This window comes from Equus przewalskii, chromosome 18 (assembly GCF_037783145.1).
Source record: "Equus przewalskii isolate Varuska chromosome 18, EquPr2, whole genome shotgun sequence".
NCBI lineage: Eukaryota > Metazoa > Chordata > Mammalia > Perissodactyla > Equidae > Equus > Equus przewalskii.
Genome location: NC_091848.1, coordinates 61,556,624 through 61,582,167, shown reverse-complemented (window position 1 = coordinate 61,582,167; position 25,544 = coordinate 61,556,624). Strand labels below are relative to the sequence as shown.

The 25,544-nt window shown below is 43.3% G+C and overlaps 2 protein-coding genes across 28 annotated transcripts in view; both read left to right on the top strand.

Moving 5' to 3' along the window:
- The window catches only part of ARL13B (ARF like GTPase 13B), a 67,342-nt gene extending 50,946 nt beyond the window's left edge, over nt 1-16,396 (top strand). For 6 of the 13 annotated variants that reach the window (XM_070582919.1, XM_070582930.1, XM_070582921.1 and 3 more), the window contains 4 exons: nt 1,650-1,869; nt 4,957-5,073; nt 6,285-6,353; nt 6,801-7,155. In XM_070582919.1, coding sequence (XP_070439020.1) covers nt 1,650-1,869; nt 4,957-5,073; nt 6,285-6,353; nt 6,801-6,982 — 588 coding nt within the window. In that variant the 3' untranslated portion in view covers nt 6,983-7,155. Of the gene's footprint in view, nt 1-1,649; nt 1,870-4,956; nt 5,074-6,284; nt 6,354-6,800; nt 7,156-13,352; nt 13,439-13,629; nt 13,800-14,451 lie in introns of those variants that run through there. The other 7 variants (XM_070582926.1, XM_070582932.1, XM_070582929.1 and 4 more) reach the window with 4 other exon arrangements.
- A 5,598-nt stretch (nt 16,397-21,994) lies between these two features.
- NSUN3 (NOP2/Sun RNA methyltransferase 3) overlaps nt 21,995-25,544 on the top strand; it is a 59,275-nt gene continuing 55,725 nt past the window's right edge. For 11 of the 15 annotated variants that reach the window (XR_011529258.1, XR_011529250.1, XR_011529251.1 and 8 more), the window contains exons 1-2: nt 22,070-22,325; nt 22,914-23,023. Coding sequence is in view for 3 of the 15 variants with exons in the window: in XM_070582935.1 (XP_070439036.1) it covers nt 22,209-22,325; nt 22,914-23,023 (227 nt within the window). In the remaining 12 variants the exon portion in view is untranslated. Of the gene's footprint in view, nt 22,326-22,913; nt 23,024-25,544 lie in introns of all 15 variants that reach the window. The other 4 variants (XR_011529259.1, XR_011529260.1, XM_070582934.1 and 1 more) reach the window with 2 other exon arrangements.

Sequence of the window (25,544 nt, the reverse complement as noted above, 5' to 3'; positions counted from 1 at the left end):
TACTGGGGGGCTTTGGGGAGATAAAGAAGAAAAAACAAAAGGAGATTGGCAACAGTTGTTAGCTCAGGTGCCAATGTTTAAAAAAAAAAAAGTTAAAGGCAAAAAAAAATCAAACCCTAATGAAAAATATTTGAGACACATAGGACAAAAAAAGAACCCTTAAAAATTATGAAAATAATGAAAACTATGAAAATGTGAAATTATGGAATTTAAAACTATGAAAATAATGAGTATCTAATAGAAAAATGGGTATTAGGATACCATGGGTAGTTCCCTAAAGAGAAATAAAAATGGCAATATGAGTATTTAATAGTTCATCTTCCCTGGTCATAAAAAAATAACTTACCTCAGGGCCGGCCCCGTGGACGAGTGGTTAAGTTCCCGTGCTCCGCTGCAGGCAGCCCAGTGTTTCATCGGTTCGAATCCTGGGCGCGGACATGGCACTGCTCATCAAACCACGCTGAGGCAGCGTCCCACATGCCACAACTAGAAGGACCCACAACTAAGAATATACAACTATGTACCGGGGGGCTTTGGGGAGAAAAAGGGAAAAAATAAAATCTTTAAAAGAAATAATAACTTACCTCAGTGTTGGTTTAATTTGATTTAAAAGTATTTGTTTGGCGGAGATATCAAAGATTGAAGGTGACATGGAGCGTTGAAAACAGCAGGGAAACGTCACTCCCCCAGCCCTTTGCCGGGGGTGTGAATTGACTCTAGTTCTTCTGAAGGGAAGTTTGCAGTATGTCACATTTTAAAATGTGCTTACCTGTTAATTCAACAGTTCCATTGGGAATTTATTTTATAGAACTAATTCAATAATTGTACTTCTGATAATAGTGAAAAATTGAAAATAACTTCTTTATCCATTGATTGGGAATTGGTCCAATAAGCTATGGTGTAACAGTTCAAGATGATCATGTAACTGGTGACAGTAATCGTAGCTAATGCATATTGTGTCATAGACACCTGTGTAGCCAGCACTTTACTGTGTGTCACGCACTGTTCTGAGCACTTCATGTATTCATTGACAAGGAAAGAAATATACATTCTGAAAGAAAACCTTCAATTCTTTTCACTGAAAAAACAAATACAGAGGGCCAGCCCCGGTGGCCTAGTGGTTAAGTTTGGCACGCTCTGCCTCGGTGGCTGGGGTTCGGTTCCCAGGCACAGAACCATACCACTCTGTCAGCGGCCATGCTGTGCTGGCAGCCCACATACTAAAAATAGAGGAAGATGGGCACAGATGTTAGCAGGGGGTGAATCTTCCTCAGAAACAAAAAACAAAAAACCCAAAACCCCACAAGAACAAAAATATGTATATCGAGAGAGACAGTTACGTTTGTGTCCGTTTGTGGGTGGTGTGTGTTTGCATGGAGGGGGTACCTCTTAGAGGTTATACACCAAACAACACCCATCTCTAGACTGTGGAATTACTGAGAATGTTTGTTTTCTTTCTTTATGTATCTATGTTTTCTGAATGTTTGGCAATTAACATGTTTTAATGATATATTCAACAAATTAATCTTTTAATAGAAATATCACAGTGCCCTGAAATTACAGAATGTTCTTGGATTATTTGATTTCTCCCTTAAAACTATCTTAGATACCACCATTATATTAAAGACTATATATTTCATTTTTGTTAGAATGAAAAAAAGCTTGAAAAAAAGAGGCAAAATATGGAGAAAGACAATGATGGCTGCTCCCTGAAACATAAAATGGATCATGAGCAAATAGAGACGCAGAGCCAGATCAGCAACAGCAGCCAAAGAAACAGTGAGTTTGGACTAGTAGAAAACTATCAGGAGGCACTAACCCAGCCGCTGGAGAATGAAGATGAGACAGACCAGCCGTCGTCAGAATCAGGTGATAACTCTTGTCACTTGAATACGCATACATAGAGGTCACACGTAAAACTTAGCTACACTCCTTTCATGTGTCATGATTAGTTTCACAAAACATGTACTGTAATATTTTTTTGTCTCCAAATGCAGTATTTGTCATGGTTTATACTTACTCATTGGTCACTTTGCTAACTTATGTTTTTATTCTTGATGCCTTAAAAGAATTTCAGCAGAAAATTCCATTTTCAATTTCACTTTTATAAATTTGGAATATAGCATAGCGCCAGGACTCCCAGAATGTATTTGATACCTTTAAGGCTTTTTGTTTTTGTTTTGTTTTTTGGTTTTCTTTAAGCTTCATAATGCTACAATCAGCATCATTTCCTTTATTGACTTGCTATTTCTGTAGGATGCAGACATAATCAGTTAAACATTTTTAATGTCTTATCAAGTAGACATTTTCCTCTTTAGTATCATGCAAAATTTTCAGTCCATTATTCTTTTCTTTTGCTAACTGATTATGTGATTCAACAGGAAGTTCGTGTCTTTTTGTGTCACAGAGAGACAGCCTGTGTTTGGAATCAGACAGCGTGGGGTTGAACCCTGATTTTCCTATCTGCTGTGCGTTTGCTCAGTCTTAGTTCCTTGTCTCTGAAAGGGGGATTAGCATCATCTTTTTCATGGGACTTTTAGGGTCATTTACAATAAAACCCCACAGTGCTCCTAGCACAGGGCCTCCCATGTGGGAGATGCCCAGTGGTTCCTTGTGTATAAGGATTTCTGTACAGCATCAAAGAGTTTATGAAAACGAGCTGTCAATCCCTGAGGGGCAGACTAGCTAATGTGGATGTTTTACTGTAAAAAAAAAGTTATATTTAGGGGCTGGCCTCGTGGTGTAGTGGTTAAGTTCACGTGCTCTGCTTTGGTGGCCCAGGGTTTGTCGGTTCAGATCCCCAGTTTGGACCTACACACTGTTCATCGAGCTGTGCTGTGGTGGCGTCCCACATACAGAGTAGAGGAAGACTGGCACAGATGTGAGCTCAAGGACCGTCTTCCTCAAGCAAAAAGAGGAGGATTGGCAAAAGATGTCAGCTCAGGGCCAGTCTTTCTCAACAACAACAACAATAAAATAGTTAGATTTTGAAATTATCCTTTCTGTAAGTTGGGAAGTTAGGGCAGCCGTATCCATGTGCATACAACTCTGTCAACGGAGTTAGAAAGTAGACTCAAAGTTGCCTCTCAGTATGTTGAAAGAGCTCATTCTCACACTGATACATACTTAGAGAGCAAAATGATTTGGCAAATGATTTAAAAGTTTAGCACAGGAAGATCTAAGATAGACAGTCATATAACTATAAAAATAATAATAATTGAGATCATATTGTACACTTTAGAAGATGGTTTCAGATGTAGTATGTCATTGCACATAGCAATCCTAGGGTCTGTTATGCCCACTACATAGAGGAGAAGACCGGGCACTCAGAGAGGTTGAGTCACTTAAGAGCATATGTCTCATCTGTGGCTGTGCTGAAACCCACTCCAGACCCTCTGCTCTGTCCTCTGCTCTTCCATGACCCTGAGCTCGCCTTTCGTAAAAGACCACGTGGTTCTGGAGGCTCCTTCCTGTCTCCCAACCATAAAGCTGACAGCTTTAATTGTCAAAAGATGTCTTTGTTTCCCTCTGGGGTAAAATGTCTCAGATGATACTAATTTATTTAGAAAAATAACATTTCTAAATATGTTTCTATTTCTCATTGTTTTGTAGGTTTCCTAGATGTTGGCTATTTCTTATGTAACAGATAATTCCCATTTTAGAAAATGTATTACATATATATAAATTTAACAGTTTAGGATTGAACTATATCATGGGGCTGGCCCGGGGGTGTAGTGGTTTAAGTTCATGGACTCCCCTCTGTGGCCTGGGGTTCACAGGTTTGGATCCCCAGTTTGGACCTACACACTGCTCATCAAGCCATGCTATGGCAGCATCCCACATACAAAATAGAACAAGATTGGCACAGATGTTAGCTCAGGGGCAATCTTCCTCAAGCAAACAGAGAAAAACTGGCAACAGATGTTAGCTCAGGGTGAATCTTCCTCACCAAAAAAAAAAGAAAGAAAGAAAAGAAAAGAAAAAAAATATCTCAGTAACTTTGATCTTTGGCTATTTAACTACTTGCTATCCTGGTTTACACTGTTAAAGTTTACATGTTAACAACATAGATGTCCTTAAGATGTTTATATGTGCTTAAGTGAGAATCTGTAAATAGTTATTTTTAGAAGCAACACAAATTCAATTCTGCAAGGTCTAATGTGATTTTAGTTACTTATGTTTATATTGAGCATACCTTGTTTGGGGGTTATTCTAATAGGTAATGTGTTTAGATTTGATTGGGGTCATTTTTCACATTTCAAAGGATTATTTTGGGACAGTTTATACCTAGAATCATTCTGTATGTCGTACTGAGACAAATCAACACCCCTTCTCTTTCCCCATGCTGATCTGAGTTTCACGGAAATCTCTGCAATTACAGTTATACTTAATATGACATTTGGAAAAAATCTAAGTTACTTTTAGAACTATGCATTTTTTTTGTATTCTGAATAACCTTTCATTGAACTTAAAATATAGACTTTTTGCTGTTCATATCATATTCATTAATCATTCATTCAATAAGTAATCATTTAAAAAATTTACTCTTGGGGGCTGGCCCCGTGGCCGAGCAGTTAAGTTCGCGCGCTCCGCTGCAGGCGGCCCAGTGTTTCGTTGGTTCGAATCCTGGGCGCGGACATGACACTGCTCATCAAACCACGCTGAGGCAGCGTCCCACATGCCACAACTAGAAGGACCCACAACGAAGAGTATACAACTATGTACTGGGGGGCTTTGGGGAGAAAAAGGAAAAAATAAAATCTTAAAAAAAAAAAAAAAATTTACTCTTAGTAAAAGCAAGTTCACATTTTGTTATTGGTAACAATTTCCTAAGTTGAATTTAAGATATATTTCTGTGGTAATAATAGTATCAATATTCTAGTTCTGTTCTTTATTTTTTATTGTAGAAGTTTACTTTTTCCCAAAGGTGTAAAGTTCTGTGTTATATTCTTGTAGATAATGGTAAAAAGAAAACTAAGAAACTAAGAATAAAAAGGAGTCACCGTGTAGAACCTGTTAGTACTGATGAGTCTGCTCCTAAGAGTCCAACGCCACCCCCACCTCCTCCTCCTGGTGAGTAAACTGCTATGGGGACTGAACTAGAAATACTGCTTTAAACAGTGAAGAGAAAGAAAAAAGAAATCGTGTGGTTTTTATTAGATATATTCATTATCCTGTGAATTTGTAGAAAAGATAGAATTCTTTGCTCTGTCTGCTTCGTTCAAAATTTATTTACATAAGTATCCATTGCGTTTTTTAATCAGAAAAATTGCTTTATAAAATTTAAAAAATAAGGAAAAATTAATAAGAAAATCTTACCCAAGCACTTCCTAGAATGAATTCAGGTCCTATTTGAAATGTCGGTACCCAGATTGCTAAAAGGAATTTAAGTTTAATGAATGGATAGCTAATATGAGCTTTTTTTTTTAAGATTCGAATTATTTTTTATTTCTCCTTCTCTCCAAAGCCCCCCAGTACATAGTTGTATATTCTAGTTGTATGTCCTTCTAGTTGTGACCACCTCACGCCACCTCAGCATGGCCTGATGAGCATGCCACGTCCACGCCCAGGTTCCCAATCACTGAAACCCTGGGCTGTGGAAGCCGAGCATGCGAACTTAACCACTTGGCCACAGGGCCAGCCCCTAATATGAGCTTTTAAAATGTTGGATCTTTCATCCTGAAAGTTAACATTTGAAACCAAGATGTGTGAATTTTCCCATTATATTTCCAACATGTGTACCGACCTGTTAGGTTCTTGTGAGGACTAGTGGAGTGTTGCATGTACAGCACTGGGACGGGCACACCGCGTAGTGGCTGTGAGTGATCTTCAGCACTAGGCACAGCCCTGCATGTGCTGCAGGTGCTCAGTGAGCGCCTAAATGCTCGTGTTTGTAGTGCCCTTCAGCCCTGCCAGAAGGCTTTAGACAGTAACGTTTTCCTTTGCGAATTATTGAAGATTCAGTTCTAGTATTCCATTTAATAAGGGAGCGTTTCTTTTAGCTTCTGCTGGGGGTTAGTAGCCTAAGGTTATTTATGATGGTGAAGATGCTTATATTTTTAACTTAAGGTAAATCAAAACTTAAAGCAGATGTTACCAGCCTGTAGTTGCATTTTTAAACAGAAGTCATTTATGATGGGTTTATAGCTATTCAGTCCTGTGTCGTTCAGTAGAGCATATGAATTGACATCAAATGTTACGTACACTTGCTGGGGAGGAATCCTCTCAACAGACCCAAAGAGACATTTTTTAAAGTGTTTTAAAATGTTTTTCTTTTTCTTTAGTTGGCTGGGGAACCCCCAAAGTCACTAGACTTCCAAAACTCCAGCTTCTTGGTGAAACACGTCATAACGGTAACGCAAAAGGATCAGTGTTCAGATACCTATGCACGTTGCATCCACTTTTATTTACCTCATTACTTCAACAAACTTTTATTTTTGGAGGCCTTTCAAATCCACAGCCATCCCTTTCATTATACACAAATTTTTCCATTTTATTTAATTTTTTATTCTTAAATGCCCTTTGCCTCTATATAATTTGGTATAATTATATATACCTTAGAATATATATAAAGGTATAATTCTATATACCTTAGAATACAGGGGTGAAAATAATCATAGCTTGTGTTTATCTATTATATATTTATGTAAATGGTTATGAAAAGGGAAAGGTTTTAAAGCAATTTAAATTAAATATGAGACAGTGTAGTTATAATTATTGTTAGAAACTGCATTGTCATATATATGCTCAATATTCTCAATGATAATGCCACATACTGTTCTTTCTCCTCTTCTGATAAGATGCCCAGCTGCTGAATATTAAAACGAAGTCAAGATCAACACAATTTGTAGAATCAGAGACCAAATCAATAAACCAAAAAGTTCAGCCAAGTAGAAAGAAAGTTACTAAAGGCTTTATTGACTCAAGAAAACAGTTTTCTTTGGACGAAGTTAACTTAAGGTCTAGTCCCGCCAGTATATAGCAGTGGAAGCCCACAGCTGGGAACCAGAGAAAGGACGATGGGGAGAGAGCTCCCTCATCCGGGAGGCAGAGGGCTGACTTCGGACCATCAGCCCAATTCTCTCAGTAAAGTATTTCTAGAATGCAGAAGGATGATTGTGTATATATTGTAGCTCAATAAACTTCTCAAGAACATCTGGTTCCATTTTTGATGGCTCTGTTTACATAATCTAGAACTTAGTTTCCTAAGGAGACTCATTTACTAGAAAAAAAAACAAGTTTAATCTTTGGAAAAGCGTTCCTATGTAATTTGAAATTATATCAAACTGTATAAAATATTTTTATTCAAAAAGTATGTAAGTATAAGTGTGCTATTTTCTTTTTTAGAATACTGTAAGTCAGTCATGAAATATTTCTTCATAATCACTAATGAAAATTAAAGGTTTTTTTTCAGTTCTAAAGACAGAAAAATCTGTCCTTAGACTATATCAGAATTAGAATGAAATCACATCTTTGCAGGACTTGATGACGTTTTATTGACTATAATCGGTTAGTTCCTGTTTTATTATTTTCTGATATTATGTATGTTGGAAAATATTATCAGTTTAAATAGTCACTGTGTTGTTAGAAAAAATCAGATAATGTCACTAGATGTGTGTATTTATATATGTGTATACATATACAAAAATGCTCATTTCTCATTTGACAGGTATTTTTTCTCTAAGTTAGGCATCCAACAAGCAGCTATTGTGTATTTGACAGCACGGTGACGCGAAGATAAGCGAGACATAAATTCTGCCTTCTGGGGATTCTAGTCTCACAGGGCAGACAGTGCTTCCGCGTGTGGGGCGCGGTGGTCGGCGGGGTGGTGCGGGCCTGGGGCGTGGAGCACACACTGGGGCGCGGCCTGCCGAAGCGTCGGTGCAGCTCTGAGGGCTGAGGGGGTCGCTGCGCACAGGAGACAGACTCTTCGCAGGTGGGGAGGTGGGAAGGGACATTGGTGTTCGGAAAACGGAGCTTCGGGCCACGTGCGTAGGGTGGGTGAGGAGGGGGGGGGGGTTCGAGAGGGGGCTGGAGCTGCACCTGCGCCCAGGGCCGCGCGCATCAGGATGACTGCATCTGCCCTGAGCTTCCCGCTGTCAGCCGGGGACGTGCCACTGATGTGCTGTCTAGGAATGCAAGGCGCAGACTTGACGGTGCCACGCCTGAGGCGAGGACCCGCTTATGGGCTGTGGCAGTGGTCAGAGTGAGAAGGGAGGCATGGAAGCTGGAACGGAGGTGCGAAATGGATGCCAGCAGGGTGTAGCCATTGCAGTCAGTGCTGTTGAGGAGTGGGCATGTGGGCTGAGAGGAGGAGTAGAGGGTCTTGGGCTCGGGGCTGGAAGGTTGGTGCTGTCTCTAAGACTGCGAGCACAGGAGGGAAAGGGGACCTGCTGGGAGGCGTCTGTGCCTTGTCTGTGTGGAAACGACTGTCTGCCAGTCCAGGGAAGGCCTGGAGCTCGGGAGAAGAGGGCGGCGGGAGCTGTGGAGGGGGCTTTTTCCAGCAGCTGTCGGCGCGCGTGGGGGGTGCTCAGCCGCGGTAGAAGCTCCGTGATTGTTTGCTGAAGGAATGCATCTGAGGGAGTCCGAGGGACCGTGTGTAGAGTGAGGAGAGAGTTGATGGCAGCATCCCGGGGACGTTACAGTCCAGGGCACGTGGGAAAAGAAGTTGGAAATGGACTGAGAAGAAGGTGTTTTGTTTTCTTTTTCCTTACTTTCCTGTGTTTTTTTAATTAGAACTCCTAGGAAAGAATTGTAATAAATTACTTAAGTTTAAGACCACCATATTCCAATACTTAAGTTAATTTTCAGTATGTATCAATAAATTTAGCTTCCCAGAGCAAAAAAGAAAACACTAACTTCACAAGTTTTAAAATATCTTTATTCCTTTTTCCCATAAATTTCAAGTCAAAGTATATCTAACCTGGGTTAAAAAAAAAAGTACGATTAACTCTGCTTTCATTAATGGGGAAGAAAGTACGTATAATAAATTAAAAATTTTAGTAAAAAAGCTTACATTAGTTTTTAGGGTTTATTGTGAGATCTTCATCTGAGATGCTGGGAGATGCCAATTTTATAGCTGCATTCTCTTCCTTCCCGTGACTTTGTGCATGCTTCGTTGCATTTGGTTGATGGTAAGTAAACAGATACATGATGGACTAGAGAAGGGAGTTAAAGGCTAACTGCAATTGGTTTGGCACTGAAAGTTCTGTGAGATGAAAACAATTTGTTCTGGTCAGATTGGGATTTTTAAGGCAGATTCTTACTGGGTCTTTGATTATGGACATTTACTTGACAGGAATTTGAGTCAACTTTTCTAATTGCATTTATTGTCTGTACAGCTTTCTTAGTCTAACAGGTGAGACAGCTGCCTTCAGAAAACACTCCCAGTCGTACTTCATCAGCATGCCATGTACCATGCATTATGAGGGATAAATCAAAGATTCTGTTAGACAAAAATACCATGTGCACAAACTAAAGAATACATATTATTATTATTTTTGCTGAGGAAGATCGGCTCTGAGCTAATACCTGTTGCCAATCTTCCTCTGTTTTGTGTGTGGGACGCCGCCACAGCGTGGCTTGATGTGCGGTGTGTAGGTCCACACCTGGGATCCAAACCCTTGAACCCTAGGCTGCTGAAGCGAGCATGCAAACTTAACCACTATGCCACTGGGCCAGCCCCCTAAAGAATATTTTTAAATCTTAAAATAGGAGTGAAGATAAAATTTTGTAAATAGTTTTACTACTCTTCAATTTTTCATGTTAAAAAGTTTGAAGCACTTTATAAAAATGTGTGTTACCAATTAAGTTGGTCATATCAGTTGGGCACTAAGATCAACTTATATTTCCTACAGTTAAGGCAATAAGAAACCTAATTTGTATAGAATTATTTCATTTTCTGGCAAAGAAATAATACAAAATCAACTGCAGAAATAAGATAATTTCTTGGGAGGGAAAAGGATGCTTCTTGCCGTGTGTATTTGGTTTATCTTTTTAGGAGGGTGCTTTCAAATTCCAGAAGTAAAACATATTAGAAACTATATTCACTCCGGTTTGTGAGTTCTGTTGTGTGTTGAAAATTCTCATTAATTTTGAAATCAAGAAATTAGAGGGCCAGCCTGGTGGCACAGTGGTTAAGTTCGCACATTCCACTTCTCGGTGGCCCGCGGGGTTCGCCAGTTCGGATCCCAGGTGCGGACATGGCACCGCTTGGCAAGCCATGCTGTGGTAGGTGTCCCACATATAAAGCAGAGGAAGATGGGCATGGATGTTAGCTGAGGGCCAATCTTCCTCAGCAAAGAGAGGAGGATTGGCAGTAGTTAACTCAGGGCTAATCTTCCTCAAAAAAAAAGAAATTAGAAAAGGCATACTTTAAATTTATCAAAATAATTGTCTCTGTTACAATTTTAATTATAGCAATGGTAATAACGGTATGTACCATGTGCCTGGCATATTGCTAAGCACTTTAGCTATATTATTTCATTTTAATTCTCCCCACAGCCTTATAAGATAGGCAGTGATATCCCATTTTGTACATGAGGAGCCTGCACCCCAGGGTCACACAGCTAGTAAGTGGCAGAATCAGGATTTGAACTTAGGTCTGTCCAGCTTTGAAACCCATGGCTTTAATTCATGATGTTACACCATTACATTTAGATTTATTAAGCATCATTGCAGCTTAGTAGTTGCTTTGAATATAGCTGCTTGAAAATCATTTTCTCCTAATACCTTTTATACTTAAAGTGATTTTCCTGTAGACAGCATCCAGCTGGATCATGCTTTTTGATCCAGTCTGACAGTGCTAATTGCTGCGTTTGGACCATGGGTGTTCAGAGCGATTGTTGGTGTGGCTGGATTCATATCTACTTTATCCAATGCTGTCTTCTCTTTGTTGCCCTTGTTCTTTGTTCCTATTTTTGTCTTCCCCTCTTTTTCTGCCTTTTGTGGGTTTTTTTCTTTTTTTAGATTGACACCTGAGCTAACTGTTGCCAATCTTCTTCTTTTTTTTTCTCCTTCTTCTCCCCAAAGCCCCCCCAGTACATATCTGTATATTCTAGTTGTAGATCCTTCTGGCTCTGCTACGTGGGATGCCACCTCAGCATGGCCTGATGAGCGGTGCTGGGTCCACGCCCGGGATCCGAACTGGCAAAACCCTGGGCCACTAAAGCAGAGTGCCTGAACTTAACCACTAGGCCATAGGACCGGCCCCACCTTTTGTGGTTTTAATTGAGCATTTTATATGATTCCATTTTTCTCTCCTTTATTAGCTTATCACTTATACTAATATTTTTCTTTTTACTTTTTTTAGTGGCTGCCCTAGAGTTTGCAAAACACATTTATAACTAATCCACGTCCACTTTCAAATAACACTGTACAACTTAACGGGTAGAGCAAGTGCCTATAATAACCAAATTATCCTAATTCCTTCCTCTTGCCCCTTCCTTGTTGTCATTCATTTCATGTAGGCACATATATGTATATATTCATGCATACATAAGATATATACATAAGCATACATAATCTAATACATTATTGCTATTAGTATTTTGAATAAATAGTTATCTGTTAATTAAGAATAAGAAAAATAAATTTTCATTTACTTATTTCTTCTTCCATGTTTTTTCTTTCTTTATGTAGATCAGAGTTTCTGACCTATATCATTTTCTTTCTCTCTAAAGAACTCCTTTTATCTTATTTTGTATGGCGGGTCTACTGGCAACAAATTCCCTCAGTTTTTTCTTTCTTTAGCCTTCAGTTTTGAAGGACAACTTTGCAGGGTACAGAATTCTCGGTGCATGGGGTTTTTCTCTCAACACTGTAACTATTTGACTCCACTCTCTTTTTGCCTGCCTGTTTTCTCAGGAGGAGTGGTGTGTAATTCTCTTCTTTGTTTCTCAATTGGGAAGGTGTTTTTGCCTCTGGCTTCTTTCAAGATTTTTTCTTTTCTTTGATTTTCTGTAATTCAAAAATGATATGGCTAGATGTGGGTTTTTGGGCATTTATCCTGCTCACTGTTCTTCGAGTTTCCCAGATCTATGGTCTGGTGTCTGACATTAATTTGGGGAAATTCTCAGTCGTCTTGGCTTCAAATACTGCCCCTGTCCTTTCTCTCTGCTTCTGCTGTTCCCATTATGCGTACATCACACCTTCTGTAGTTGTCGCGCAGTCTTTGATGTTCTGTTCTGTTTTCTTCAGTCTTTGTTCTCTTTGCTTTTCAGTTTTAGAGGTTTCTGTTGATGTGCCCTCCAGCTCAGAGGTTCTTTCCTCAGCTGTGTCCAGTCACAAGCCCATCAAAGGCACTCTTCGTTTCTGTTACCATGTGTTTCACCTCTGGCGTTTCTTTTTGGTTCTCTTTTAGGATTTCCATCTCTCTGCTTACACTGCATGCTGTCTACTCTATCTGTTAAAGCCCTTAGCATAGTAATCAGAGTTGTCTTAAATTCCCAGTCTGATCATTCCAACACTCCTGCCGTGTCTGGTTCTGATGCTTGCTCTCTCTCTCTTCCTGTTGTGTTTTTTGCCTTTTGGTGTGCCTTATAGTTTTTTCTTGATGGCCTGACGTGATGTCCCAGTAAAAGGACCTGCTATACATAGGCCCTCAGTGCCGGGAGCCTTCTGTAATCCTGTGGTCGGGCCCAGTCTCATGAGCCTGTGCCTCTGGGCCGTGAACTTCACAAGAGTTTCTCAGTTTCCTTCTCCCCGTTGGGTGGGACAGGATGGCCAGAGCTGGCTGGAGTTGGTGTTCTCCTTCCCCGGGTCACTGAGGCTCCGATGTCCCCAGCAGGTGAGGTCCCAGCTAATCAATGTCCCCTGAGGGCAGGCCTTGTGCAGGAGAAGAGCTGCTGTGGCGTTTCCGAATGTCCCCTTACCCTCCCCTGCTGGAGCTGGAGGAACCTGCTCGAGCTCCTGGAGACCAAGCTGACGATATTGTGGGCGTCCTCCAATGACATAGTCCGCCTGGCATTCTGACTCTCAGGCTTGTGCACACGGAGCCCCCAGCAGTTGTCAGCCATAGTCCAGGTTCCTCCGCAGCCCTGGTCCCTGGCAGTCCCATCCACAAACACCTGTTCGGGTAAACTGAGGCGCCGTGCGTCTGCCTGCCTCTCCATTCTTCAGGGCAGCAGTCTGCCCTGTGTCCTCCTCATAGGGTCCCAGAGAAGTTGTTGATTTTTCAGTCTGCTCAGCTTTTTACTTCTTGTCAGGATGGAGTGGGGACTCCAAGCTCCTTGCATGCTGCTGTGACTTTGTTCAATTAACATTTGCTGATAGAGCTCCTGGGTGCTGGACAGGAAGACTCGGTTCAAAAAGACCACAACAGAGATTGAAATGGAGACGTTTACTACTCACAGGTCCTGGAGAATGTGCGTGGCAGCCTCGAGCTCTGCGGGGCTGGTCAAGACCGAGTGCAGGCAGAGTTTCAAGACGGCTTTATTAGGTCTGTGGGTCGAGTGCTTTGGGGTTCCCAGGCTAAGCCCAGATTGGTTCATTCAAACCCAAAAGAGTGGAGTTTTGGTAAGCCCCACAGGGCTCATCTAGGGGAAGGCCCTGGAAGGCAAGGGGGACTGTTGGTCACCAGGGCCCCTGGGGAAGTCGTGTCAGCAACTTACACGTCCTGTAACTCTGCAGGCTGCCCTCCAGGGCCGTGCCTGCATGACGGGCTGCATCTGCTCCAGGCGCTCACAGGCCACTCAGTGGACGAACGACCCTGAGGCAGCAGCACCACGGAGCGCTCGGCTACGCTCCATACCTGCAGGACCGGACACAGGCCCCTAATGCGTTCTCAGTATTTACTTCAAGTGAGCCTGCAGACCTGTGCTTCTAGAATAATTTTAAGTTATCAGGCCAGAAAATAATTACTTATTGAAGGTCCATGTGTGCTGTTAAATTTATATGCCAATTTATGATAATTAAGGAATAGGAACTTATTATGAAGTACAAAATAGACTTTTTTGTATCAAATACACCCCAAATCACTGAAGTATATTGAAGCATCATTGTAAGAGATTCCTACTTACCAGAACACTAAGATAATTAGTTACCCCAAATACCTACAAGTGACAGCCGTTGGGGAGGAATGCGGATTGTCAGGCTCGTCAGAGCTTTGGCAACAGGCTTCCTAGATTTTGAATATTTGTTATTTGTCCTGTTCTAATGTGAACATGTTATTGGAATAAAAAGTACTAACATATACATTAGGTGCAGCTTTTTATTACATCAAGTAGAGATTAATTGATAATCTAGAGTAGGAGTTTACTGTAGTTGTTGTGTTCTGAATTTATTCAAGTTTTATTAGATTCTGATTGTTTTTCTATTTTCCCCGCCCATTGCTTCACATGTCAAGTCAGTGTCTTACTCTTTTGAGGGTGTTGGTTGGAAAATAATGAATTTTATCAAAAATCTTGATTTACCATAACTGTTTTGTATTTTTGGTATCCATTCTTTATGTAGACTTCTACGGGAAGCCGCTGCCTCCCCTGGCCGTGCGACAAAGACCCAACAGTGATGCTCACGACGTGATCTCATAACCAGGTCGCGTGGCTGAGCTCTCCCACTGTCCTAAAGAGCTGGAGGACCTTCCCCCTCAGGGAAGAAAACCCTGAAGGCTGACGCCCGGGCAAGACGACCACAGCGGCTCCAAGGAGGCGACCAGCCTGATGGTGACTTGTCCGTGTTCTTCATGGTTAAAAAAGGAAGCGAGATGACCAGCAGACGGGATGAGCATTGGCCAGCAAGAGTTGCGTTGACTCTGGTTCTGCATCCCCCTCGGGCACTGTCCTGAGGGAAACCTCTTCAGAAGAGCCAGTGGCCCTGCACGCTCTCCTACTGTCTAACAGCCTCTATTTCTGTATCTGAAATGTTTTTTGTGAGATACATGTGCATGGAAGGGGGACTCCTGGGAATTTATAACCTAAATTTTTAACTTTTTATATTTTTCTAAAACCTTTGTTTAAGAATTTTAATTACTATGATGTTGACTGTGCACTTTTCTATAGATGCTTTGTTTAAATTGTGTCTGGAAAATGGGGTTGATTTACTTGACAAACATGAACTATACAAACAATATATTTGTATGGTTTGAGGTATGTTTTATAGTAGTATTCTTCATGAAGTCTACATCCTAATTTGACTTAATTTTAAAATAATACCTTTTTAAAATAGATTCTCAGGTCTTTATTCTACCAAATTATGGTATTTGAAAGCACTACCCAAGGAAAGAGTTCAGTTTTTCTCTTGTTGTTTGTTTTCTTTGGTGATGATCCCAAAAATGAAAGAGACTTGAAATACCTTTTGACCTAAATACTCTCTAAATTAATAAAAATGTTATGTGAGAATTTATTAAAAGTCCCAATAAACGCTTCTTTTAAAGTTGGACCTTTTAGATCCAGGTGCTCCTGTCACCCCTTGTTCTCTCAGAAGCTGCAGTGACTTTAGGTTTTTCTGACTCTTTTGTGCCTTGAAATTAAAGGCAAAAAGACTGAAAAGCTTCTGTAGGTCCAGAGACTTGTGTTTTATAACTGGGAAATGCTTGGTTACTACAGTAAGAATAAAACTGTCGGTTTAAAATTACGTTTATAAAGAAATAATTCCAAAATAAAGTATTACTTCTCTTGCACTGACGAATGACATCTACAGGATGCTGTACTCGTCTGGCATTTAGACAAACTTTTAGACATATATTTTGAGTAATAGATTCATGTTCATTTATATGAAAGCATACATTTATATCAAGGAGAAAATATCATAAACAGTATGGTTTCCATCACCGTGTTAAAATTGGTCGTTTGGTAACTTGTACTGACCACAGACTCACACAGGTGTCTGACAGAAACATGATAGGTAAGTCCAAGGCAGTTTAATGTGATCGTTTACTTTTAGAATTTTACTTCAGAGCATCACATCTTATTCACATTTTTTAACTCGTTGAACTTTAATCAGGTCACTTACTACTGATTAAACTCCAGGTTTTTGGGGTTTTGTACATGTACCTACCTAGCACACTGAGTAACAAGCACCGTCCTTCAGATCAAGTTTGATAGGTGGCTGAAATGTAAGGAAAACAATACAAGGAGACAGAGTATAAACTTTGAATTAGATTTTAGAGAATAAACTTGTTTGCACATCTTGTTGGTTCCTTTTGTAACATTTACATTTATTCATGTTTTTAAAAACTAAGCATACTTTGCCATCTTTTTAATATTCATCTAGTTTGAGAATAAATATGTTTTTAAAATTTATTTTCCTACCAGTGATTACTGCAGTGTACAATAATTACTGAGTCCATTTAATAAAAATGATTTTGAAATTAAATATATGATAAAGTAAAATGTTTTATATCGCTCTCAAAAAATTAATTTGTATTCTTAAAGCATTCTAAAAATATTCTAAAAGAAATTTTGTAAATTCAGGTGGTTTTTAACAAGTAAATGCCTATTTTGTTATATGCTGCATTTTTATTATTAATCTTCATGAATTATGACATTTTCACACAATAAAAATAATTTATATCAGTACGCTGTTTCGCTTTTCATTTGATAAGCTTAAATGGTTTCTTTTGGGTAATAAAATAGGAAAAGATTTTTTAAATATGATTATTGAAAGACTAGGTCAATAGAATAAAATAATGAATTTTTTGTTACTTTACATGAAAAACTTCTTTCTCGGCACAAGTTTTTATGTATGTGGGAAAGAATGTTGTCATTTTAGTGGCAGTTAAAAATAACATCATATCACCTTAAGATTCTAGATGATTCAATGTTTGTCTTTTGTTAAATTACAGCTACTGACCCACAGACATATTTTTACTTATTTAAAAGATAATTCTTTATGCCTTTCTGCATAAAAGCATATATAACATATACACAATATTGTATGTAATTGACTTCAACTATAAAACTATGAATGGAAGCAACACTAGAAAGAAATGTTGCAAAATGCTAATAGTGAATTTTTGAGTTATTGGTTGTGTGTTTTCCACAATTCTTCAAACCAGCTTTTTGTAATTTGGCTTACTTTTATAATGGGGGAAGCAAATTAATAATTTTGTAAAAATTAAGCACCATGTTTTCTGTGAGTTTAAAATTAAATGCTCTTATAAATGCCAAATGAAGGACTAGAATTCACTTAATATGTCAAACTTCCCTTGAACAGCCCACAGACATTCAATGGTAGAACATGCGATCACATTTGCAGCTGCTTATAAAGTGCTCTCTCACTATGATGGTGTTTTACTCGATATTCAGTTCTCTGTGCTATGCTACCCATGTTACTCAGTTTCTCCCATTCCACACTAACGAAAGCCAGTGCTTCCAGGTGGCAAGAGCTTATCAAAAGTGAAACTGCTAGGGCTGGCCCAGTGGTGCAGTGGTTAAGTTTGCAGGCCCTGCTTCAGCGGCCCTGGGTTTGCAGGTTTGGATCCTGAGTATGGACCTACACACCACTCATTAAGCCATGCTGTAGTGGCACCTCATATACAAAACAGAGGAAGACCGGCAACGGATGGTAGCTCAGGGCCAGTCTCTCACCAAAAAAAAAGTGAAACTGCTTAAGCAAATAGAGCTGTGGCTTAGAACTCTTATAATCCTTGGCTTTAAAACCAAAGTTTTTCTCCAAGTGCAGTACACTTTGCAACTGAGCTTCTGCTAGCATTGACTAATTTTTCAAGATATATATTCCAGCTGATTTGAAGAACAAATGCAGATATTTCAAAACTTAAAGTATGGTATAAATTAGCAAAATCCACTAGTTTTGTGGAAACGATAATAGAAGCCTGTTTTTTGAGAAAAATGAAATCAGAAATGAATTTCTTTTAATGAAGGGCATCAGCTTATAATTAAAGGGAAAATAGGAAGAAAATCATTTGCTCTCTAGAGCCTGAGCTGTCAGGTCCTTCTGTATGCTGACGAGGAAGCAGAATTACCACCAAGGTAGATGCATTACTGGTCTCCAAATTTTTGTAATAGTACATGTTCGTCAGTAAAAATTTTTGGTATACATTTATACTTAAGTTACCATATCAGTTCACTCGGCTGCCATAACAGGGTGCCACAGTTGGGTGGCTTAAACAACAGAGACTGACCTCCTCATGGTTATGAAGCCTGCAAGTCTGAGAGGAAGGTGTTGGCAGGGTGCTGTCTCCCGAGATCTTTCTCCTCTGCTCACAGATGGCCTCCGTCTCCCTGGGTCTCACGAGGTCTTTCCTGTGCTTGCACTCACCCCTAGTGTCTCAGTGTGTCCACTTTCCCTCTTTTCATAAGGACACCAGTCGGATTGCATTAGGACCCACCCTAAAGGCCTCCTTTTAACTTAATCACCTCCAGAAAGGCCCTTTTCCCAAATACAGTCACGTTCTGAGGTACTGGGGGTTAGGGCTTCAAGACACAAATTTTGAGGGGGACAAGTTTCAGCCCATGATAATTACATGCATGTTCAGATACTCCCCTAAAAAAATGTTTTAGGCCACCAGTATGTATGCAACCTCCAGCAGACACCGGGACTGGGAAGTAAATATAGTAACTTGTATTTTTATTTAATTTAATCTTTAAAACAACACACTGAGCCTTGGCTAGCCAGCTTCTCACTCACGTGAGAGCCCAGGACTGCCTGGAACCGCGCGTCCTTCCCGGCTGTGAAGGCAGGTTCCTCTGTTGCACTCTTGTGCTAACGTTCTCTTGATGTCAATGTGATATCAACCCTGATATCAGTTTCCCCACATTAAACTCAGCATATATGGGGTTAAAACCAAAACACTCATTCCCTGCTGACTCCCTGGTTTCCTGGCTCCAGAATCCACTATCCTCCATGGAGACAAACACCGTCAAGGACAAGCACCTGGACTATCTCCTCCCGCAAAGAGATACGGGCTGGTGGGAAAGCTGCTGACCAGCAAGGTCACAAGCTCCCTCCCCTCTGTAAGTGTCTTAAGGCCAAAGACAGGCTGGTGGGAAAGCTCCAACCAGCAAGGCCATATGCTCCCCCTCCCCTCCCTAAAACCCCAAATTAAAACCCTTCCTTTTAGCTTTTCAGGGAGTTTGGGATTTCAGCGTTAGCTACCCTCTCTCCTTGCTCAGCGCTGTGCAAAAATAAAATTCCTACTTTCTTCCACCACCCCCGGTGTCAGAAATTGGCTTGCTGCGCAACAGGTGAGCGAACTCACTTCAGGTTCGGTAACAGATGGTTTAACTATAAAGCCTTCCTTTACCTTTTTGACACATAAAACTCTATGTGAACAGGAAGGTTTTGAGAGATGTTTTATCTAAGTATGAAAATTCATAAACATAGTATTGGAGATAGTCTATAAAGTGTACTTATTCTGAAACACTTGTTAGATCAAATGACTTCACAATAAAATTGTCATGTATTTAAAAATCCTTTCCCTGCTCCTTATTAAGCTGCTTCATTCTTTAACACCATAATAATAAAAAACTAATACAACTTCTGGCATTTGTGTCAGCTCAATTTCTCATGTCTGCAGTGGTTTAAAACAACTGTGCTGCTAACAGCTCCTCTTCTCAGAACTCAGTGTGCAGCTTTGTTTATTCTTCAGCAGCTATTTGGTGTGGGGTAGGCAAATCCATGAACTACCTCATGATACACTAACACTTATTCTAGAGAGATTAATGGGTTAAATAGTAAAGGTTAAACAAAAAAAAAAAAGGGGCGAGAAAGAAGCCGAAGTAGATCTCTTCTATGGGAAGAAATTTCCAAGCCTGAAAGCAATGGAATCGATTACAAACTTGACTGCATAAAAATATAAAGTATTTTCACACTTAAAGTCAAATGGTTGTAAGAAAAACTGGGAAAGTATTTGAAAATGTGCTATGGTTAACATTTCTAATATAAATATGAATAAAAATAGCACCAAGACATCTATAGATAAGTGGACATGAGCAGGCAATTTACAAAAGGACTATAATAACTAAGAAGATTTAAAAACTTACCCAAACTAAGGATGTAATAAAAAATTGTAAGATTAACAGACATGGAAAGATTCATGAGCAAAAATATTTATCAAGAATAAGGAGCTAGCTAGTAAGTATGATAACCTCCACACCTTCGAACACTGTGTAACTTCCAGGAGTGATGTATATGAATTTTTAATATAAGAAAATGCTTATGAAAACTTTTGATCAACCTTTATATATATATAAATGCTTTCGATCAACCCTGAAAATGTATAAAATTAGAGAAAGACACCAAAATCTTAATAGTGATTATCTTTAGTGGCATTACGCTTCACTTTCATTCTCATAGCCTTTTTTTTCTAAGATTGGCACCTGAGCTAACAACTGTTGCCAATCTTTTGTTTTTTTTTCTGCTTTTTCTCCCCAAATCCCCCCAGTATATAGTTGTATATTTTAGTTGTGGTCTTTCTAGTTGTGGCACATGGGACGCCACCTCAACATGGCCTGATGAGCGGTGCCATGTCTGCACCCAGGATCCAAACTCTGGGCCGGCAAAATGGAGCACACGAACTCAACCACTTGGCCACGGGGCTGGCCCCATCATAGGCTTTTTAAAATAATTTTCTTCAATAAGCATCAGTTTATTTAAAATGAGAGAACAGAAATACACTGAGTCACAAAACAATACAATAGAACTACCACAACCTCTTTCCAAGCATACGTCCACTTTCTTTAAAAGAAATAAAGTATACACGATTTCTACTACCTGCTTAAAAATCTTTTATATGTCTACATTGCAAATATAATGTCACATTAATTCATTAAATGCAACATTCTATAATAAGCACAGTAAAAATAAATTATATAAAATCTCTAAGTAGAGACTGAAAGGTAGACTAATGACTTTTTCCTACACATCCAATAAACCGCACACATTTAATCATTTCACTCCTTACTACTAAATTTTCTTTTGCACCAAATCTAAATTCAGTTTTAGATTATTGGGGAACTTCTTTAAATAAATATATTAAGCTTCAAATAACATTAGTGGCAATGACATGTATCTTTTCACGGTCTTAAGATTTGCACCTATAGTATACACCTGTACTGATACTTTGAGCATCAAGGGTCTCAAATTGACGATGCTCGTTAAACGTTAGGTACCACATTACCCCGATTTTCTGATAATCTGCTGATTGCAGTTACACGGGGGCACTCAGAGCAGCACTAACACACACACAGGTCACGGCTCCGGCGGGAACCCGGCACTGCGGGGCGCACGCGGCGCTGCGGCCTCATCGGTCTGAGGGCCTGACGACGATGACCAGAAGGTCGCGACAGCGGAATCGTACTCAGCACAGCTGAAGTTTGGCCTTCACTGTTTCCTGGTCTCTGTGCTAAGGGCTTTACTTGCGTCATTCAATCGATTTAGTCATTTAACTCTTCCCATTAAAAGAAAAATTATGCCAATGGGCCATTTTAGGAAACGCGTGACAATTTCCTTTTCATCATATGCATCCTTTCATCCTGAGTTCTGAATATCCGGGTAACGGCGGGTCATCAGATTTGATAGATTAATAGTTTCGCCTCTGACAACATTTTGAAAAAATGATCATACAACAAAACCTAAGAGCGACAAGAACGCCCCTGCCCTGCCTGAGCCCCGCACACGCGCAGCCAGGCGCGCAAGCGCGCTGCGCGGCTTCCAGGGCCCGGCCGCTCAGGCCCCGCCCCCGGCTCCACCCCGCCCCGGCTCCGCCCCGAGACAGAGCTCCGCCCTCTCCCCGCCCCGCCCCGGCTCCGCCCCGAGACAGAGCTCCGCCCTCTCCCCGCCCCGGCTCCGCCCCGCCCCGGCTCCGCCCCGAAACAGAGCTCCGCCCTCTCCCCGCCCCCGGCTCCGCCCCGCCCTGAAATAGAGCTCCGCCCTCTCCCCGCCCATGCCCCGCCCACAACACCGCCCCCCGCCCCGCCCAAAACGAGAGCCCCGCCCCCACCCGGGGTCTCCGCCCACGGTCCCTACCCCTCAGCGGCTCGGGCCCTGCCCCCACCGAAGGGCTCCGCCCCCCGCCCCCCACCCCGGCCAAGGCCCCGCCCCAGGGCTCCGCCCACCGCCGCACCCCAACCAAGGGCCCGGCTCCCGGCCCACAGGTTCCGCCCTCGCCCCGGGAGTAGGCACCGCCTCCTCCAGCCGCCCGCAGAAAAAACTTCCCTCGTGCCTCTCGCGGGACCTAGGCCTTTTTGGCAAGATTTTGATAACACAGGCAAAGCACTGTCCCGCGAGGTGTGGAACCGGAAACGTGAGGGATGAGAGCGGATTCCGGCGGAACCCGGAAGCCTAGCTGTTTTGCTTCCTGGATCTTTCGTTGCCGGGCAGCGTGGAGCTGGCGTCTGGCGTGTCCTAGCGGGATGGTTTTGACCCGGGTGAGGGCCGGGCCGAGGACGCCCAGAGCGGGCCGGCCTTCGTGCGCTGTCACGGCGGCGGGAGGGGCTGGTGGTCGGGGATCTGCGGCTGCACAGCCGGCCCGGGGACGCGGTTCACCCCGAGACCCGCCCTCAGCCCGGCGGGGCCGGGAGCCGGCGCGCGTCCCGGAGGCGCGGGGACCCGGACGAGGGCGCGGGGACCCGGATGGCCCGGATGAGGGCGGGGGCGGCGTCCGCGGGACGTGGCGGAGTTTACCTCCGGATAAGCGGGCGTGGAGGAGTTGTACGCTGACGGAGAGTCGCAAGGATACAGGCTGCGTGTGCTTGTCGCCGGGCCCAGGGTGTCACCCGGCTCCCCTTGGGCGCCGCGGGCTCGTCCCTGACCGCTCCCTGTGGGCGCCGCAGGGTCCCCCCGCCCCTGCTCCCGCGGACGCGCCCTCTTCTTCCAAGTGGGAGCCGCGGCCCGCTCGCTTCGCGGAGGCGCCCGTCGCGAAGTGCCTGCTGCGGGGCGTCCGGTCTCGGTGGCTTGCCGCCGGCGTGAGCTGGCGTCCGCGTGCCGGGTGTGACCGCCGTGCCCCTGTCCCGCAGCTGACCGCGGCGCCGGAGCGCAGGCTGGCCCGGCGGGTGTGCGGAGTCGTGCTGGACCACTTCGACGCCCAGTACTCCAGCGAGCTCGGCGACGCCTGGGCCGCGGTCAGGTCAGTGGGGCCGCCCCGGGCTCCGGGGGACAGCACGCGGCCGGGGCGCTGTGGGCGGGAGGGAGGACGGGACGGAGCCGCTGGAGGGGGAGACCCGGTGCCGGAGCCGCCGCCGGCCTCGCCTTGGAGGCTGCTTCGTCTCCGAAACAGGGACGCGCCCGTCTGACAAAGTGACGCTGTAGTGCGGAAGTCTAGAAGGAGACTTCTGAGGTTCCTGAAATTCGGAAGATAGCGCACCGCCCTGAAGCCAGCACGTCTCCATCCCGGCTAGAGCCCTGCGCTTGGTCCCCGCGTTTCTTCCCGGTGTCGGGGCTGCTGGGCGTTGAACACGTGCACACTCACGTGTGCAGATGCTTTGCAGAGAACGGTGTAGGCCTTAAGGCGCAGGCATCAGGGAGCGGAGCCTGGTGTGCGCGTGCTGAGTCGGCCTTCCCGGGATGTGGCTCTGGGTCGTGCCCCGGAGACCGCTCGGAGCCCGGCGGCCCGTGGGGTCCTGCAGCGGGTGCGCGCAGCAGGGCGGGGCGACCGCGACCGCGGCTTCCCGAGCGGCCCGCAGGATGGCTGATCAGCAGCCCTGAGGCACCAGCACGCCCGGGAGCCAGGTCCTGGGGACTCCCGGGGGCCGCCTTGGCAAAGGCGCGGGCGTTGAGGCTGAGGTAGGACGCGGAAGTTTGGGGCAAACCCCACGTTTCCCTCGGGGGGAAGCTACTGGCTGCAGACGTATCGGGGACTGCTCAGATAACCATCTTGTTCGTCTTCTTTTGGGTCAGCTCAGGAAGAGTTTCTCCTTTACGAAGGACAACTGTAAGCATCATTTAAAAAAACAGTTAAGTCTTTACAAATAACGATAAAGTCTGAGGTGGTTCTGAGATAATTTTGGGACAAGTTAAGCTGTTTTAGAACTTGTAAATACTGTAATATGAAAATGTAGTTTAGAGTGGTGGTTTAAACTGGAGTTTAAAGTGGGTGACTTCTATCACAGAGGAAAGAAGAATCAGTGACTAGTGAAGTGTGATGGGTTCACTTGAGGAGACAGCACAGGTGAAGTGACTAGCCCGGGCTCCCTGGATGAGCGAGCAGGCCCGCAGGGATCCGGGCCTGGGCTCTCTGGTTCGAGGACTCCACTGCTGACCCTCTTCCAGTGCCTCTCATACCTAGGTGGTGTTAGGCACACATAGATGATTAAAAAGAGAGATTTCAAGAGGTATATTGTCTCCAGATTTTGTAGTGGTCTGGCTGCTCATACCCTGTAATGAGTTATTCTTGTATTTAATGTACTCAGACAGATTTATGAATTATTTGACCCCAAACAAAATGAGCAGTGAACCTCAAGTCCATTTAATTAGCTGTGCATTCTGCTTCATCTACCTTTTGTTGTGTTTTCGTGGTTAAGTTTTGCATAAACGTGGTAAATTTGCCATGGGCACAGTAGAGGCTTTCTCAGCATAGAAAGTAGTCTGTGCATGGAAGATGGCGTGGAGAAATGAGAACAGAAGTGTTTTTGGTTTTTAACTGTTTATTTGCAAGACTTCGTGCTTGCGGAGTCTACTTCCAGGGAAAGTAAGTGTAGTTTGTCCTACCTGGGAAGTAATTTACTCCATAATTTTAGTTTCTCACAGTAGTGGGGAAGGGTTGGTATTTATTTTAGTTGTTTCATAATCACCTTTCTTGTGCGTCACCCTCTGAGCACCCCTTTAAAGTTGGATTTAACCTGTCCCGGCCTTGCCTGTGCGCTCTCCCGCAGGTGCGCCGGCTCCTGGGGTGACAGCCTCCCTCACTGTGCTCTCCTCTCAGGCTGTGCGGGCCTTCCCAGGCTTCAGTCCCGTGGGTGTTTTCTGGAACCTTCACTCAGCTCCATACCAGGCACACTCAAAAGCATAGTATTTTTTCTTCCAAACCTGTGTTGCCATTTGCTGCTTTGTCTCAGTTGAAGGCACCCCATCGGTCTGGTGCTGCTTCTTCACACCTTCACTGCTTTTGCGCTAAAGAAGGAACCTTACTCAAAAACAAGTCTGGTGTCTGCTCTCAGCTCTTGGAGTGTCCTGCCTGAGAGTGTCTGTTTACCTGGGGGCTTGGGCCCCCCGGGAAGGTCTAGCCATGTAATTTATGGTGGGGGCTGTGAGCCGCAGGACCAGCTCGGCCTCCATCTCTGGAGGGTCTGGAGATACAGATCAGCCGAGTGGGCAGCCACTTGTGTGACTGAGCCCCACTAAAGTCTAGCCACCAAGGCTCTGGTGGTCCTCTGTGGTTGGCAGTGCTCCTGTGCGTGTTGTCACACATGGCTGCAGGGAGACGTTACCCTTGTCTGACGCTTCACGTCTTGGATGTTCCTGCACTCCTCTCCGAGCGTCTGTATAATAAACTGTAACCATGACCACGAGTTGGCAGTGAGTCCTGTGTGTCCTCCCAGCCTCTAACCAAACCTGAGAGTGGTCTTGGGGACTCCAGACTTACAGTTGGTGTCAGAAGTGAGGGTGTTCCTGGGGACTCCCTAACTGTGTACTTGTACACACCACTGCCC